Source organism: Myxine glutinosa, chromosome 14 (genome assembly GCF_964187855.1).
Source record: "Myxine glutinosa chromosome 14, kmMyxGlut1.1, whole genome shotgun sequence".
NCBI classification, from domain to species: Eukaryota; Metazoa; Chordata; class Myxini; order Myxiniformes; family Myxinidae; genus Myxine; species Myxine glutinosa.
In genome coordinates this window covers 22540878-22560453 of record NC_136274.1, presented here as the reverse complement: position 1 = coordinate 22560453, position 19576 = coordinate 22540878, and the positions used below count along the sequence as shown (strand labels likewise).

General features: G+C 43.6%; 1 protein-coding gene across 5 annotated transcripts in view; it reads right to left on the bottom strand.

Annotated features, from left to right (window-relative positions):
* CHM (CHM Rab escort protein) overlaps positions 1 to 19576 on the bottom strand; it is a 1037168-nt gene that overhangs the window by 23945 nt on the left and 993647 nt on the right. For 2 of the 5 annotated variants that reach the window (XM_068135241.2, XM_068135242.2), the window contains exons 3-7: positions 12026 to 12101; positions 11674 to 11810; positions 11282 to 11361; positions 784 to 1172; positions 523 to 639 (exon numbers count right to left, since the gene is read on the bottom strand). In XM_068135241.2, coding sequence (XP_067991342.2) covers positions 523 to 639; positions 784 to 1172; positions 11282 to 11361; positions 11674 to 11810; positions 12026 to 12101 — 799 coding nt within the window. The remainder of the gene's footprint in view (positions 1 to 522; positions 640 to 783; positions 1173 to 11281; positions 11362 to 11673; positions 11811 to 12025; positions 12102 to 19576) is intronic. The other 3 variants (XM_078768406.1, XM_068135243.2, XM_078768407.1) reach the window with 3 other exon arrangements.

The following is a 19576-nucleotide window of genomic DNA, read 5'->3' as shown; positions in this document are numbered from 1 at the left end:
AATTATGATGTCATTGGTCACATGGTATAGGTGCCATCTTGGGAAAAAACGAAAAACTTTACACCTCTATATCTCCGAAACCATTCCATGGAAAAAATTGAAAGATGGCTAATTGTAAAGTACTCCCCTTTGGGGAACAACATATGTTAATGATGATGTAGAATGCTTGATCCGATCAGTATAAAATTTCTTGAGCGTGATCTAGGGATAAATTGGTCAAGAAAAAAAAAATTGATGACATCATTGGTCACGTGGTTCAGCAGCCATATTTCTATGGCGTAGCCCATAGGGCGATGCCGTCTTCAACCGTGTTTGTCTATCCGTCCGTTGTATGTATATATGTCCCTCACAAATATCCACCAATCCAAGCTGAGGATCTGGTCACATGACAGGAGGACAGAATATCCTCCACTCAACAGATCCAAGCCCGGATACGCCATTGTTAGACTATCGGTCTTGTTACATTTCAGTTGCACTTGAAACACAATCATTGTAAGAGAATATTTAAATAAACCGCACTACCTGCATCAGGTGGTCATCCAGGTGTGTGAGTACACGCGAGACGCTCTTGAAATCCAAATAGCGGCTCACCCTCGACTGGCACAGCAGCTCCACAAGGTCTCCCCTGGCAAACAGCACCTGCATGCAATATGTTACAGCATAATGAAGCAACAATGCCCAGACAAATACTTGCATGGTACAGCGTAGTAAACGTTACAAAATGTTTGCTTGTGCAGTGTTTTAACCACACAACAAAATTTACAGTACAATAAAACAGAATACCTTTGGAGCCAAATCGATGTTGAACTTTCGGCTATTGCTGACCACATATTCCCGGTTCAAGGGCGGCTTCTGTTGGTCTTCCCTTGGCTTATCAAGATCCTCAGAGACCTCCCCAACATCTTCCTCAGACTCCTCAGCAGCCTCCTCAGCACCTCCCTCAATGGCCTCCTCAGCACCTCCCTCAATGGCCTCCACAGCACCTTGGCCAGCGGCCTCCACAGCACCTTGGCCAGCGGCCTCCACAGCACCTTGGCCAGCGGCCTCCACAGCACCTTCGTGAGCGGCTTCCCCAGCACCTTCATCAGCAGCCTCCTCAATGCCTTTGTTTTCCAAGTTTTTACTTTCCTCAGATGCAACTTCTAGGCTTTGCATTGCCATAGTCACATTCTCTGCAAAAATTAATTGAAACATTCATTCAGTCAGACAAGGAATTGCAAATCAAAGGGAAGCACAAAGAGCCACACCCTTTATACAAGGGATCGTTTCTATGTACCGTCACGTGAAAAAGTAAGTACACCCGATGTAAAGTTTTGACTTTTTCAACATATTTCAACATACAGCTATTTGATCTTCATTTCAACAATATTGATAGATACAGGTGATATAATATAACAAATATCATGAAACATTTACATTTTGTAGTCCATTGTATAATTTAAATAAACATAAATGCAAATTTCGCATGTGGAAAAAGTAAGTACACCCCTACATTTATCACTACTTCAAATATCTAAAATTAGAATGAGGTGCACCAGCTCAGGTGTAAATGATTAGAACATCGTTAGAGAGGATCTTGGAGGAACCTGTCTTATTTAAACCTCAGACATTTAGTTTGGTTTGCTCTTTGTTGTTGATATATTTTGTTTGTCTGGTTGATTTGTCTGTGAAGTAAATGTCAGCTCTTTCTCGAGCCACGATTCAGTATACAAAAAAAAAAAGTGTGCGGCGTCACCATGCCTAGATCAAAAGAGCTCTCTGAGGCCTTCAGAAAGAAGGTTATAGATGCCTTCGAGTCTGGGGAGGGATTTAAAAAGATCTCCAAACAATTTGAAATCAATCATTCGACTGTCCGGAAGATCATCTACAAGTGGAGAAGATTCCAAACAACTGCCAACTTGTTCAGGCCAGGCCGCCCCAGCAAGTTCAGCCCGAGAGCAGACCACACGATGCTGAAAGAAGTCTCTAAGAACCCCAGAATGTCATCACGGGACCGACGGGGAGCTCTTGCCACTGTTGATGTCAAAGTGCACGAGTCTACCATTAGAAAGAGGCTGCACAAATTTGATCTACATGGGAGGTGTGCCAGGAGGAAACCTTTGCTGTCCAGAAAGAACATCAGGGCAAGACTAAAGTTTGCCAATGAACACCGAGGCAAAGACTAGCACTTCTGGAACAATGTGCGCTGGACAGATGAGTCAAAGGTGGGGCTATTTGGCCACAGTACTAGAAGACATGTTTGGCGAAAACCAAAGACAGCATTTGACCACAAGAACCTCATACTAACTGTAAAGCATGGTGGTGGAAATATTATGGTTTGGGGCAGCTTTGCTGCATAAGGGCCTGGGCAGCTCACCATCATATAATCCACTTTGAATTCTTCATTGTACAAGAGGGTGCTTGAGGATAATGTGAGGCCATCTGTCGGAAAGTTGAAGCTCAACCGAAGGTGGGCCAAGCAACATGACAATGACCCTAAACATACCAGTAAATCCACCAAGGAATGGCTGAAAAGAAAGAAATGGAGGGTTCTGGAATGGCCAAGTCAAAGCCCAGATCTAAATCCCATCGAGATGTTGTGGGGGGATTTGAAACGAGCTGTGCATGCAATTGTGCAATTGTGCAATTCTGTGCAATTCTTTCTCTCCTCCCGGACACGTGCTTGTTCGCTCTTCTCCTCGTCTCGGCTTGTGCCCCGCCCCCTGTATCTCGTTTTCTTCCGCCTCTGCTCCTTCTTTCTCAAATCGACGTTCTCGCTTGGAGACTTTTCCCAGATTGTTTTTTTCATCGTTCTGTTTGGATATTGTTGGAATATGTTTAAACCGCAGCTGTGATGCTGACCGCCCCCCCCCTCCCCCCCCCCCCCAGAATTTACATGTTTTAAACGTTTCCCAGTGTGTACCCTGGTCAGAATAGGTACACCGTATCCCTGCGTGTCGTAAGAGACGACTAAGAGGGTTGGCGTCAGGAAGGGCATCCGGCCATAAAAACATTGCCTCAAAAAGAGAACCATGACAATCACAAGTACATATGGGCAGGGTGCAGCCCGAAGTGGAGATCGGTTTCTGAGGTTTGGGACATGGAATGTGGGGACAATGACAGGGAGATCAGGAGAAGTGGTGGAAGTATTGGTCAGAAGAAGAGTGGACATATGTTGTGTGCAAGAGACGAGATGGAAGGGAAGTGGTGTGAGAATGGTGAAGGGTAGGCAGGGACAGAAATACAAGTTTGTGTGGCAAGGGTGCCCGGAGGGCGTGAATGGTGTTGGTGTCCTGTTTTCTGAGGAGTTTGTAGACAGTGTGGTGAGTGTGACTAGAGTGAGTGATGGGTTGATGATGGTGAAAATGATGATTGGAAAGCTCTTGGTGAACGTCATCTCGGGATATGCTCCGCAGGTTGGTCGAAGCGATGAAGAGAAGGACAAGTTCTGGTGTGCGATAGAGAAGCTGATGGAAAACGTGAAAGATGAGGAAGTTGTTGTGGTGGGAGGAGACCTGAATGGACATGTGGGAAGGAGTATGGATGCTTTGAGGGAGTTCATGGGGGTTACGGATATGGTGTGAGAAATGGAGAAGGTGAAAGGATTTTGGAGTTTGCTGATGGAGCTGATTTGTTGATTTGTAATACTCAGTTCCAGAAAGAGGACAATAAGCTTGTTACATACACGTCAGGTGGGTCGACGACAACCGTTGACTACCTGATGGTGCGTCGGCGAGATAGGGGGCACCTCCGGGACACAAAGGTGATCCCAGGGGAGGAGGCTGTTTCACAGCACCACTTGGTTGTCTGCGACATAAGGGTGAAAGGTGCGAGGAGAGCTCGGCGGGTGAAGTACCAACCGAGAATGAAGGTGTGGAGGTTGAAAGAGGTGACAGTAAGGGAGGCATTAAAAGAGAGGCTGAGTAGGGTAGAGGATGATGTGGTTGAGCTTGAAAGTGGTTGGATGTCAATGAAAGCTTGTCTGTTGGGAGCCGTTGGTGAGGTATGTGGATGGACAAAAGGACCACCGAGGCACTCGGAAACATGGTGGTGGGATGTTGAGGTTGGAAAGAGGATTGACGAGAAGAGGAAGAAGTTCAAAGAGTGGCAGAAGGCGAAGGGTACGGGAGCAGAAACAGCAGAGCATGAAAGTTATAAGGCAGCCAGGAAGGCTGCAAAGAAAGAGGTAGCAAAGGCGCAGGAGGCATGTAGGAAAATGTTCGGAGAACGCTTGGATTCGGAAGAGGGTCAGAAAGCAGTATTCAGGATTGCAAAGCAGATAGCGAAAGAGAGGTGTGATGCGATGGGGGTGAGTTGCTTGAAGGATGAAGTGGGACAAATCGTTGTCGACCCAGATGGAATTAAAGGAAGATGGAAAAGATATATGGAAATGCTGTTGAATACAGATAATGAATGGGATGGCAACATAGAGAGTAACCCAGTTTTAGGACCGGCAGAGAAGATAACTGAGAAGGAAGTTGAGGAAGCGATAAAAGCAATGAAGAGTGGAAAAGCGGGAGGGCCGACGGGAGTTGTGGGAGATATGTTGAAGGCAGCAGGAAGTTGGGGTGTGAAGAGAATGACAGAGATCTGTAATCTGGTGGTGAAAGAAGGCCGCATTCCAGTGGCTTGGGAACTGAGTACCCTTGTCCCTCTATACAAGGGGAAAGGTGACCCTCTGGAGTCTGGAGTGTGGCTCGTACCGAGCGATAAAGTTATTGGAGCATGGAATGAAGGTATTGGAAAGGGTGTTGGAGAGGAGGATAAGGAAGAAAGTGAAGATCGACGAAATGCAGTTTGGATTTATGCCAGGAAGAGGAACGACAGATGCGCTTTTCATTGTGAGGCAGTTGCAGGAGAAGTACATGGATAAGAGGAAGAAGTTGTTTTTTGGGTTTGTTGATCTGGAGAAAGCATTCGATAGGGTTCCACGCAAAGTATTGACATGGGCATTGAGGAAGTTAGGAGTGGAGGAGTGGTTGATCAGAGTAGTGATGGCAATGTACAAAAGAGCACGCACAGCTGTAAGGACGAAGGACGGGAACAGTGGTGAGTTTGAGGTGAAGGTGGGAGTGCATCAGGGGTCGGTACTAAGTCCACTACTATTTGTAGCTGTGATGGAGGTGCTGGCTCAGACCGTAAAGGAGGGTTTACCGTGGGAGTTGTTGTATGCAGATGATCTGGTGTTGATTGCGGAAAGTATGGATGGACTGAAGGAAAAGATGAACAAGTGGAAGGAATGTATGGAGACAAAAGGTCTGAAGGTGAATATCGGAAAGACGAAGGTGATGGCAAGTGGTAAAGCATGTGGTGAGGTGGAAAGAACTGGGAAGTGGCCGTGTGCTGTGTGCAGGAAGGGTGTCGGAGTGAACTCCATTCAATGTACAATGTGTGCTGAGTGGGTTCATCAAAAATGTAGTGGTCTGAGAGGGTCATTAACCAGTGTGGCAGCTACATTCAAATGTAAGGTGTGCACAGAGGGAGCTGCAGATGGAGGAAATGTTGAGTTGGATCTTGGAGACGGCGTGAAGCTGGAAGGTGTGAAAACATTTTGTTACCTCGGAGACATGCTGAATGGAGAAGGTGGATCAGACTCGGCAACGGTTGCTCGAGTGAGATGTGCATGGAAGAAGTTTCGGGAACTGAGTGGCATGCTGATGAGGAGGAGAGTGTCGCTGAAGCTGAAGGGAAAGGTGTATGCTGCATGTGTGAGAAGTGTTATGATTTATGGGAGCGAGACATGGGTAATGAACGTAGAGCAGCAACGAAGGCTGGAAAGGGTGGAAATGCGAATGGTTCGATGGATGTGCGGAGTATCGTTGAGAGAGAGGAAGACAAATGATGAATTGCGAAAGATGATGGGAATATTGCCTGTGATTGATGCTGTGAAGAGGAACAGGTTGAGATGGTTTGGTCATGTATTGAGGAAGGATGAAAGTGACTGGTTGAGAAGAGTGATGGAAGTTAATGTAGAAGGAAGTAGAGGACGGGGAAGACCGAGAAAGACTTGGCTAAAGATGGTGGAAGAAGAAATGCGGGCAAGGGGGTTAACAAGGAGAGATGCAGAAAATAGGGCAAAATGGAGAAGATTGTCATGGGGACCGCAAGGCTAACCCCCGCTCTAGCAGGGAACATGGCCTTAAAATGCATGTTGTTGTTGTGTTGTTGTGCATGCAATTGTGCATGCTGTGCAACAATTTTTTGTTGAATAAATTATTGCAAAGTCAACTTTGCATTGTTTTTTGTTCAATTAGATCACCTTTATCTATAGATACTGTTTAAATGAAGAACAAATATTGATATGTCCACATATGTTAAAAATATTTAAAAAACATTTCATCGGGTGTACTTACTTTTTCCACATGCGAAATTTGCATTTATGTTTATTTAAATTATACAATGGACTACAAAATGTAAATGTTTCATGATATTTGTTATATTATATCACCTTTATCCATCAATATTGTTGAAATGAAGATCAAATAGCTGTATGTTGAAAAAGTCAAAACTTTACTGGGGTGTACTCACTTTTTCACATGACTGTATGCAGCTTTAACATGGGGACAGAAAATTTGTTTCTCAGCTTCTACTGGACGAAATCAGCTGCAAATTTCAGAAGTGAATGCTTTGAACGTTGAGGTAATATGTTCCAAATTTCAGCAACGTCTGTTTCCACATTCTTGAGTTTTGTTTAGAAAACCCTCAAAAATCACGTTTGTGTCCGTCCGTCCGTCCTTCTGTCTGTCTGTCCCCCAAAATGTGTTGGCACTCATATCTCAAGGGTTATACATTGAAACTAGCTGAAACTTGGAATATACATTGGCCAATAGGTCTAGTTAATGGCTTTTGAAACAAATTCCACCCAAGTGCTATAGTTTTTGCTTTAAAATTAAATATATATATAAATGTACATACATAAATAAATATATAAAAATATATACACACTTTATAACTCTTCAAAATATTACCCAAATCTAAAGTGCTGGATTAATGGCCTAATGGATAAAGCATCAGACTCCCAAGCTGGGGAGTGTAGGTTCAAGTCTCATCTGGGTTGAATAATTTTTTTCTTCTTACTTTTTGAAGTCTTTTATATCGTCTTGAATAATCAAAGGGAGGTGCAAAGCACCCCTCCCTTTATATAGGATCGTTTCTCTGTATGCAGCTTTAACATGGGGACTGAAAATTTGTTTCTCGGCTTCTACTGGACGAAATCGGCTGCAAATTTCAAAAGGAAATGCTTTGTTCATCGAGGTAATATGTTCCAAATTTCAGCAACGTCTGTTTCCACATTCTTGAGTTTTATTAAGAAAACCCTCAAAATCACGTTGGTATCTATCCGTCCGTCCGCCCGTCTCTGTCTGTCCGCACAAAATGTGTTGACGCTCATATCTCAAGGGCTATACATTGAAACTAGCTGAAACTTGGAATATACATCGGCCAATAGGTCTAGTTAATGGCTTTCAAAACAAATTCCACCTAAGTGTTATAGTTTTTGCTTTAAAATTTATAGAATTTTAAATATAAAAATGTAAAATTGATTATGTTTATTACAATACACATACATACATACATACATACATACATACAGTCATGGCTGAAAATATTGGCACCGTTGCACTTTTTCAAATAACTCACAATTTTCTCCAAAAATAAGTTGAAATTGACAAAAGTATTTGGTCTCCACAATTCTTTATTTCACTTTCACTTTATTTCAATTTTCAATTTCAAAAGTATTTGGTCTCCACAATTCTTTATTTCACTGTTAATATTACAGAACCTTTGTTTTTGATTCAGAACTTAATATGTCCTTTCAAATCAGAAAATAAAAAGAAATGGCATTGACAAAATTATTCACACAACAGACTTAATATTTGGTATCACAGCCTTTGGACAAAATAACTGCAGTCAAGCGCTTCCTATAGCCATGAATGAGCTTCCGACACCTCTCTACTGGCAGTTTGGCCCACTCTTCTTGTTCAAACTGCTCCAGTTCTCCCAGATTTGAAGGTTGCCTTCTCCCAACTGCTGTTTTCAGATCTCCCCACAGGTGTTCAATGGGATTGAGATCTGGACTCATTGCTGGCGACTTCAGAACAGTCCAGCGTTTTGTATTGAACCATTCCTGGGTGCTTTTTGAAGTGTGTTTGGGGTCATTGTCCTGCTGCAAGACCGATGACCTTTGACGGAGACCCTGCTTTCTGACACAGGGTTGAACATTGCGCTCCAAAATGCCATGGTAATCTCCTGATTTGATGATGCCATGCACACATTCAAGGCACCCAGTGCTAGAGGCAGCACAGCAACCCCAAAACATCACTGAACCTCCTCCATGTTTGACTGTAGGGAAGGTGTTCTTTTCTTTGAAGGCTTCATTTTGTTTTCTGTAAACATAGAGATGATGTGATTTACGAAAAAGCTATAATTTGGTCTCATCTGTCGACAGGACATTCTCCCAGAAGGATTTTGGCTTGTTCAGGTGTGTTTTGGGAAACTCTAGTCGGGCTTTCTTATGTCTCTCTCAGCAATGGGGTCCTCCTGGGTCTCCTACGATAGAACCCCCTTTCATCGAGTTGGCGATGGATGGTGTGAGTTGAAACTGTCGTACCTTGTGTCTGAAGGTCAGCTTGAATCTGTTTGGAAGTTGATCGAGGTGCTTTCTCCACCATTTGAACAATCCTTCGCTGCAATCTTCGATCAAGTTTTCTCTTGCGGCCACGTCCAGGGAGGTTGGCTACAGTACCATGGGCCTTAAACGTCCTGATAGCATTGCGTACGGTGGACACAGGAACATCAAGGTCTCTGGAGATGGACTTGTACCCTTGAGATTATCCATGCTTGGCTACAATCTTGTGTCTGACCTCAGACAATTCTCTGGTTTTCTTTCTTTTCTCCATGCTCATTGCGGTACACACAGAGACACAAAACAGCAGAATGACTCCTTTTCGTCATTCAAACTCGTTGAATGAGTGAGTTTTATATTGCAGGCACCTGTAACTCACCACAGGTGAGTTCAATTCCAAAGCAAAGGAGAATCACCTGCTTGAAATCTAATTATTTCTAACAACTTCTAAAAGGTGCCAACAATATTGTCCGGGACATTTTAGGATTTCTGTGTGGCATAAGCTCAGATTTAGTATTTTTTTCAGCGTTTTTGTTTTGTTTCACTGCAAACCAAAGAAATACAAATGTGGATTACAAAATATTTTTTATTTCAACAATTTTCTGGAAGAAATGGTGCATTATTTGAAAAAAGTGTAAGGGTGCCAATATTTTTGGCCATGACTGTATATCTTATTGGGTAAAATGCCAGGGGCATAGAAAAGGCCCCTATATATAAGGGTATGTGCCATGTGGCAAAGTAGAGAAAAGAAGGTACATTCCATAGCTTATCGAAAATGTCGAGCATTAGAAAAGAAGGGACATTCAAAAAATGTCATGTGCATGCTGTGCTACCCTTGTGTTCTTAGATGGAACCAGGTAATGATCTATAAAAGTTAATATAAAGGGGTGCCAGTTTGATTCATACACCTGCATGAAGAAGTAAATGTATTTTATTTGCCAGATGTAGGATGCCCCTTTATACGAACCTTTCTAGAGCCTAGAGCAGTAGAGCAGTCCCTTCTTTTCTCTACTTTGCCACATGGCACATACCCTTATATATAGGGGCCTTTTCTATGCCCCTGGCATTTTACCCAATAAGATATACAGTCATGGCCAAAAATATTGGCACCCTTACACTTTTTTCAAATAATGCACCATTTCTTCCAGAAAATTGTTGAAATAAAAAATATTTTGTAATCCACATTTGTATTTCTTTACATACCCTTATATAAAGGGGTATTTTCTATGCCCCTGGCATTTTACCCAAGAATGTCCCTTCTTTTCTAATGTTTGCCACATGGCACATCCCATATAAAAGGGTCTTTTCTGTGCCTCTAGCATTTTTCACAAGATACATTTTAAATACAAACAAAATGCATTTGTTCATCGTACAAGACTTTATTCAAGATGATTAAAAAGACTTGAAAAAGTAAGGGGAAAAAAATATTCAACCCATACAGGATTCAAACGCACAATCCCCAGCTTGGGAGTCTGATGCTTTATCCATTAGGCCATTCGGTCAGCACGTTGGAATATTTAAAAATATATTTTAAAGGAGTATAAAGTGTGTGTATATGTATATTTATATATACAACATACAAGTAGAAGCCAAGAAACGAATTTTCAGTCCTCATGTTAAAGTTGCACACAGAGAAACGATCCCATATAAAATGGAGGGGTGCTTTGCGCCTCCATTTGATTAATTCAAGATGATATAAAATACTTTAAAAAGTAAGAAGAAAAAAAATATTCAACCCAGATGGGACTCAAACCTACACTCCCCAGCTTGGGAGTCTGATGCCTTATCCATTAGGCCATTAAGCCTAAAGGAGGACTAACTAAAAGGAGATGCGTCCGATCCGTGTGTGTGTTCACAGTTCATTCTAAAAGGTCGCTGCCATCGTAGAATAATGAAAATGGTACCGTTGGAAAGCTAATAATTGATTTACTTGGATGAAAAATTAGTGTCCATTTAATCATAAGGATAATGTCCTCTAAAAGCCCGTCTGTCTAGGTTTGAAGAGGAAGATGCAGAAATGGGAGCTTAATGTAGCAGTTCAAACGATACCATATATCATTCGACAAAAAACCACCTTTAGAGGCCATTTTTCCCCACAAAGCGGGGGTTGGCCTTTTTCGGGCACCGTGGTTGTTGTTGCTTTTTGGTCCCCTTTTTGAAGCAATGTTTTACGGCCGGATGCCCTTCCTGCCGCCAACCCTGTTTGTCGCCTTTTACGACAAACAGGGAATTACCAGTGAACTGGTACTCAATTAGCCGACCTCGGAAGGACGACAGGCTGAGTCAACCCCCATGGCGTTAATTCAGCGATCGACCGGGATTCGAACCCAGGATCCTAGGATCCTAAGCCGGTACCCTGACCGCTAAGCCAACACCAGGCTTCTACAACAGGAAACATTTAGAAAGACACAGAAGGAGCACACAAAATTATAAATACATGTAGTAATATTCCTCAAGGCTAGCACAATGGCCTACAGATACGCACTGACCTCCGGTGGTACAGATTGAACAGCTCCAAAGTAATATACAAGCCAATTATGGTAGCAGGGTTAAAACAATTTAAAATAATAACCACTATTCCTACCCATGCCCGTCCCTTCCCCCTACCCCCACCCCCGCCCCTCCAACCTCCACCATCCCACACAACCAAAACAAACAAACAAAAAAACTCCATTGTACCACGAACTGATGAATCCTTCATACCCAAATTGGCGGTTGACTCCTCAGCATTCTGCGACACCGAATGTTCTTTCGCTTCCCTGGAAGAAAAACAAACAAAAAAAACACACACACACACACACACACACACACACACACACACACACACACACACACACACACACACACACACACACACACACACACACACACACACACACACACACACACACACACACGACAAAACAAAAGTACTCATCAATGTGTCAAAGGCGCAACAGCAGTTTAAGATGGTGACAACCAATTGTCTTGTGATGACAAATCGAGGTTCATGGAAGACCGCAGAAATAGCTCTCGATGCAAAACCAATTTTCCCCAGTCCCAACCAAGCAAATTAATTGGTGTAACCCTACCTGTCATAGAAGGTCACCAACGGGGAGGTTGTGCTAGCATTTGATGGTTGTGCCATGACGATAAACTCTTCTTCCTCTCCAAATGGAAGATCAGAACAGTCCACGTCGACTCCATTGCGCATGTCATCCCCATCAACCTAGAAGGACATACACCAATGTGTCTCAATGGATATTTCCATCTCCAGACAAGAACTCATCTTTAACATTACACCGAAGCACTCTAAAGATCACAGCCTCTCCAGGTAAGGCACTCCAACTGATAACTCTGCCCATTATAATACATCGACTAGACACTAAGAAGTCCACTCAATTCCGTGGCTTTTAATTATCAAAATGATATATTTCATCTTACGGAACCATGGCCTTGTGTCCAGCTGAGGAATCCATCAAGATTGAAACTCGCCCAACCGCCTCCGTAGTAATCCCTCCTGCCACAACAAAAACAAAGGGTTGCAATGATGACGCAAATTGAATTATCAAGAACATTGCATCCGTTTTCATTCCGCAAGTAAAATAAAATTAAAAGATCGTCAAATGAGAGGTAGACGTTGACGTTCCACGTGTCCCATTACTTCCTATCATAACCTGCTTGACAATAAGAAGTGGTCAAATGCAGCAGGAAAGGCAAAATAAATAAGTAAATAATTCTAGATTTGAGTCTTTTAATTAGATGGGGTTTTGCAAACGTGTGTGTATTGTTACGTGCTCCTCCCCGACCCCCTGGTCACGGTGTACCTCTGAGCCCCGAGAGGAGTCACGGCAGAAAAATGTGTTATCCTGTGTCAAAAATCAATGGTGAAACCACACCAATTGTTACCAACACACAAATATTGTATTAAAAATCACACAAGAATAACAGTCCAACAATAATAGCAATCAAAAGTACAATCAATGTATATCTTATGATGGTACCATCAGCTAGTATAAGGTAACTCACTGTGCTCCAAGTGAGTGAAAAAAGAACATTCCCCAATGTCTCTATATTCCCGTTTTCAAGCTCAAAGTTGATCCCCTCCAGCGACCGCCAGAGCAATGTCGAATCAAAACCAGAATCCCGTTCAGATGACGGGCCCAGTCACGCCGCCAAAACAGCACAAAGGCGTACGCGGCCAAAGCAGCGCAAAGAGTCACGCGGCCCAAAGCTGCGAAAAGGCGCACTCAAGGCGACTGGGAAATCCAAAGGCCCCCTCCAGGCGTCTGGGAAAAAAATCACACCCTCGGGTATGAATGTTTTACCGCTCCAAATCGGCGAACCTCAGGTTTGCCTTCAAAATCCGCGTTGCACACACACATCCCAGATAGACGTCTGAATGGTGAAAACGGCTGGCGCGAAGCAATGACCTTTCGCGATGAGCAAAGCGCGCGAGTCAAAATGGCCGACGGCTCGTTCTCGAGACGCAACGACCCGACGATAATTCTTCGAATCCAACGCCAAACCTGACACGCAGGTTGATCAGTCACAGCGATAACAACTTTATCGCAGGAATCCCTTTTCCCAGGAAACCCAAAGTTCAACCGTGACTCTTGCTCGACAACGTTCGCTCAGGACGAAGAAGCGACTCGCTTCTTGTCCGACTTCACTCGCTCCGCTTCTTCCTCTTCGTCCTCCGGTTCCCGATCCGGTTTCCTGTTTCTTTTAACATTAACTTTTTTACCTTTTGAAAACAGCTCATGGACAATAAACCTTTTGAAAGCAATTATAGTATTTGGAATCAGAAATATTTACAGTGGATGCAAACCACCACAACGGAAGTGACGAATCCGTAACACTTCCCCCCCTCAAGAAAGAAAGTTTGAACATCGTGAAAACTTTCTTTGTAGGCAAAACTCTCCCAACAAACAAGAATAAACTCACACCCAAATCATCAATTCCCGTGAGCCACGATAATCAATATTTCCCAAAAATAAAGCAACAAAACTTCAAACAACCCACAGAGATTTCCAAAGTTAGTTCACTCTGGACAAAGCATCAGCAACGACATTCTCCCTGCCCTTTACATGCTCAATCTCTAAGCCGAACTCCTGCAAAGCCAAACTCCATCTCCTCAACCTCTGATTATTTTATTTTTTCATTTTTTGAATGAAGATTAAGGGGTTGTGATCAAAAATCCAGAGTCAAGCAAATCTACAGCACTTTTTAGGGAGGCCGAGCTGAGAGCCAGGTTTCATGGTGGTTGGGTGGTGAGGCCTGGAAGTATTCACTACATGGACGCCTTTAGGAACGTGGAATTCACGGTTAATCCGTGTAGGAATCTTGGCTCGGCTGCTCCGCAGCATTCAGTGCTTCAAACTCTTCCTGACTTTCATAATAATCACGGTTGGAGCACTTGTCGCTGTAGTCACGGGAATAGCGGTCTCCTTCTCGGCCACTACCCTGATAACCATCCCTTCGGGAGCTGCCGTAACTCTGGGAGCCTCCATAGTAATCTCGACTGTGGCCACCACCAAAACTACTACTCCCACCCCGGGAGCCATAGCCACCCCTGAAACTACCTCCCCGTTTTCTTCCTCCGTAGCCCCTTCGACGCCCATGGCCTGCCTTCTCTACTGTTATGGTCCGACTATCCAAATCCTTGCCATTCAAATCCGTTTCTGCATCTTTGGCGTCCTTTGTGTTTTCAAACGTGACAAAGCCAAACCCTCTCGACTTTTGCATCTCCCGGTCTTTTATCAGCAGCACTTCCCAGAGTGGTCCATATTTGCCGAAGACAGAGTCCAGAACATCTTCCTTTGTTTTGAAGTTCAGTCCACCTACAAAGAGCTTGCCAACATTGCCTCCATCCCTGACTTGTGTGTGCTGACACTTAGTTTCAGGGTACTTGACAAGAAGTGTCTGTGCAAAGCGTGACGTCAGTACCTTCCTCTTCTCTTCAGAGCGCTTCCTACCCATAGCACGAGTCGCGGTACAGGATGGAAAGATACTCGGAATCTCCTGCTCTACCTGTGCGGTGTTATTTTCCATACTAGGCTTTTCAACAAACATCGGGTTACCAGAAACTTGACCACCGGCCAAATCATTCCCGATAACAAAAGATATTCCCTCTACACTCTACAGGTAGAGTGGCTTGTAAACCTACGGTGACCGGTCCTGACACCAAATCAGACTTTAAATGGATGACATGAAGTGGAGCCTTAACACAGCCACCAACCCCCTGTAAAAGAACACTAACACCAGTTGCAGTCTTCTCTGACAATGGCAAAATGCCTTCAAGCATCAACGATTGATGTGCTCCTGTGTCCCTCAATACCCTAACAGGTCTCTGGTTAGTCAAGTCTCCATCCAGTGACACAAACCCCTCTGAAATAAAAGGTTTGTAACCCTCTTGAACAAGGTCGTTTTGTGATGCCGTAACTTTGGCATGGGAACCTTCACAAGGCACTGTCCGCCAAGGACGATTTCTCGCATTTGCCAATGCATTCGGAGTTCTACTAGTCTGACTCCGCTCCTGATTTTTCCTTTTCAGGGCATAACATTGGGACATCAAATGTCCAGGTTTCTTGCAAAAAACGCAAGTAGGCCCGGAGGAAAAACTTGTGGTCTGCCTCGGGCCACCCGGAAGATAAGTCTGTCTTGGAACTGTAGTCTTCTGATCCCTAAAAGTCGCGGTATCAGATTTGTCCCCATAGTCATCTCCAGGCCACCTCCATGAATATTTGTTCTCCGCACCTGATTTACCATAACTCCCCTGGTTAACTCTAGGAGGGAAGTTAGGTTTGTGGAACCCCATCCTGTGTGTCAAGGCATAGTCATCTGCCATGGTTGCTGCCTCATACAACTCTGGAACCTTCTTTTCCTCCAAATGTACTTTAATGTCCTCGTGGACACACTGTTGGAATTCCTCCACCAAGATCAATTGTCGCAACAGTTTGAAGTCTTTCCCAAACCCCTTTCGAATCACACCACCGATCAAACATGGTTTCCTTCATTCTGGCAAACTCCACATGGGTCTCACTCTCCCTCTTCCTGGCATTCCAAAATTTTTGCAGGTAAGCTTCAGGAACCAATTCATAGGCTTTGAGAATGGCTTTCTTCACTTCCTCATAATCTGTACATTTGTCAATCGGTAAAGCCGAAAATATATCTTGAGCTTTACCCACCAAAACACTTTGCACTAACATAGTCCAGGACCCCACAGGCCATTTTAGCATTTGAGCCACTTTCTCAAAATGTAAAAAAAATTGGCTACCTCCTTTTCATTGAAGGGTGGAACCAGCCTCACATGCTTACCAACATCCCAGGTGTTCTGACTAGTTGTCGAACCAGCCGGCATGAATGCTACTTCTCCCCGTTCTCCCATTAATTCCAGCTCCTTGAGTTTAAGTTCCCTCTGATAATCCATGTCCCGTTCCTTTAACTCCCTTTCAGCTCTCCTTTCCTCTGCTCTTCTCTCCTCTGCTTTCCTTTCCTCTGCTTTTACCCTTTCCTGGCTCTGCAGTTGCATCTCCATTTTCTGGAGCTCCACATTTTCTTTTTCCTCAGGTAACCAATCCAAGGCTACCTCTATCCATGTTCCCTGTCCCACCAGAGATTCTACCACCAATGTTAGCATCTCTGCTTTCTTCATATTAACTCGGACCTCCAAGTTAAAATGTCTGGCCAATATCAAGAGTTCTGATGTTTTTTAACGCTTGGAACTGTGCCTCATTAGGGGACGCCGCAAACTGTTCTGCATCATACACCATGGTGACTACCAGTTAACACCTGTTAACCTTCACACAATTTTTTTCCCAATTTTTTGGAAAATTTGGGAATGTTAGAAAAATTCCAAATTTGGGAATTTTGGGAATGTTAGGGAATTCTATCCCGGACGAGTGGTAGGGAATTTAATCCCGGACGAGCCCCCAATTTCTGTTACGTGCTCCTCCCCGACCCCCTGGTCACGGTGTACCTCCGAGCCCCGAGAGGAGTCACGGCAGAAAAATGTGTTATCCTGTGTCAAAAATCAATGGTGAAACCACACCAATTGTTACCAACACACAAATATTGTATTAAAAATCACACAAGAATAACAGTACAACAATAATAGCAATCAAAAGTACAAACAATATATATCTTATGATGGTACCATCAACTAGTATAAGGTAACTCACTGTGCTCCAAGTGAGTGAAAAAAGAACATTCCCCAATGCCTCTATATTCCGGTCTTCAAGCTCAAAGTTGATCCCCTCTAGCGACCGTCAGAGCAATGTCGAATCGAAACCAGAATCCCGTTCAGATGACGGGCCCAGTCACGCCGCCAAAACTGCACAAAGGCGTACGCGGCCAAAGCAGCGCAAAGAGTCACGCGGCCCAAACTGGGAAAACTGGGCAACTGGGAAATCCAAAGGCCCCCTCCAGGCGTCTGGGCAAAAATCACACCCTCGGGTATGAATGTTTTACCGCTCCAAATCGGCGAACCTCAGGTTTGCCTTCAAAATCCGCGTTGCACACACACATCCCAGATAGACGTCTGAATGGTGAAAACGGCTGGCGCGAAGCAACGACCTTTCGCGATGAGCAAAGCGCGCGAGTCAAAATGGCCGACGGCTCGTTCTCGAGACGCAACGACTCGCCGATGATTCTTCGGAATCCAACGCCAAACCTGACACGCAGGTTGATCAGTCACAGCGATAACAACTTTATCGCAGGAATTCCTTTTCCCAGGAAACCTAAAGTTCACCCGTGACTCTTGCTCGACAATGTTCGCTCAGGACGAAGAAGCGACTCGCTTCTTGTCCGACTTCACTCGCTCCGCTCTTCTTCCTCCGGTTCCCGATCCGGTTTCGTTTCTTTTACATTAACTTTTTTTACCTTTTGAAAACAGCTCAAGGACAATAAACCTTTTGAAAGCAATAATAGTACATGGAATCAGAAATATTTACAGTGGATGCAAACCACCACAACGGAAGTGACGAATCCGTAACAGTATGGGGAAGGATCATTAACAAGAGCTAGAATTGCTTTGCAGTACATGTCCCGTACCAATGTGATATTTTCTAAGTCCAAAAAAAGGACAAAACTGAAAAATTATGTGAAACGCCCTGAAACTCGAACTTGTTCTGTAACTTATCATAATAAAGCCTTGTACGAAGTTTTAGTTGAATATGTTAAAGGGTATGGGAAAAAAAGGCTGAAAAACCATAGGTGGGACGGACAGACAGATGGAGAGCAAATCTATAACCCCCTCTGGTGAAGCCGGTAGAGAACTAATAATCGAGTCCAAATGTCAAATGGTGAAGTCACAGAAAATACAAACACGTCGACCTCATCAGCATGAGACGGCCGGGTTTTGTTTAAATCGCTTCTGTGCTTCTTTATTTATTTCCCATTTGCGCTTCAGTGAGCGTCCAGGCCATAACGTTTTTACCATTTGAGTTTTTGTCCTCAATTTTTCAACAAACTGTTATTGGGAGAATATGGAGAACACAAAGAAATTTTTTTTTTTCTATGGTTGTTTTCACCACTGTCTGTTTGTGAACAAGATATCTCAAAATCTTGTGGACGGATTCGGACGAAATTCGGTAGAGAGGTAGCATGTGTGACAAGGACGAAATGCTTAGATTTTGGTGAAGATCCGGATTCGGATCCAGCTATAGTCTAGTCAAATTTCTGGGAAACGTGAATTCATGAGGCATTTTTGAGTAAAAGCAAGCAAACCACTTTTTCTGGGGTAGTTTTTCGTGCTGAATACGAATCTGTTGTTTGCCAAGCCCAAAAATGCGTAATTAGGTCACTAATCAAGGTCAAAGTCAATGAGTGCAAAATTCAAAATTTTTGAAAAAATGTTTTATTTTACATCACCTATCTGTACATTTCAATTATTTTACAGTATTTTGTCTGGTAAGGTTACTACAGCTTTTCACAATTATGAAAGTAAAGGGAATTGTGAAGGGAAAAAATCAGATTTTTGTGAATATATCCGTAATGAAGCAACTTTTCGTTTTTTGACATACTGTTTTAATTCACTTGAATTGTTGCCTTAAATACCATCAGTGAAGTGGTTTACCTGAGTCCTATATAATAGCAAGATTGTTTTCTACACTAAATGTCAATATTTGACTAATTAGCCACTTAATTAAGGCTAACGGTCACAAGGCGCAAAGTGCACTTACATGGCACAAGGCGCAAAATGCACTTCATGGCAAACATGTTTGGAGTGCAGGCAGTTGATCATTATCACATGTATTCTTAATTAATCCTGAATCAATTGCAGTCTGTCAGACTGATTGGCTGGAAGGAGGAGCCACCCAGGGGAATGCCAATTAGCTTAACTGTGTAAGCTCTGACCCCCCCCCCCCCCCTACTTTGGCCTGCTTCGACATGGTGTTTCACTGGCATTGCACTTGCAGGCCTCAGTGCAGAACTGTTTCCCCCACTTCTGACAAGAGCAACTATCAGAACTGCAACCTTTCTTGCAACCACACTGAGTAAGTTCTCGGCATCCCTTTGGAATTGACGGTAAAGTTGTAAGAACCGGTGACAACTTGTCATCAACGAGTTTCCATCCACAATCAGTCGGCGGTGGCAGATCTGTCATTGGATTACTGGCCTCTCTCCAAATGAAACTTTGGTAGTTTGCACGCTCTATGTGGAACTTTGCTGCATCACTAGATGGAGGTAGGGTCTCCGTTGCATGGCATTTGTTGAACAGTTTAATGCGGGCTTGATTACAGTTCTCAGATGGTTCCTTGTAGATATGGCAAATGAACTTTTCAGCATCTTCTGTGACCTTCTTTGATGGTGTCGGAAACTGCTGTTGTTGGATCTTTTCAACTGCTGTTGGTATATCCAACGTTGACGTATTGGATGGTTTGATGTCTCCAAGACCGCTTTCAGCAGATGGCCCCCTCTGCCAGGCAGCTAACTGAGTAGCGTGAAATGTATTTTTGCCATCTAGGGTAGAGTCATTGATGTCAATATTGT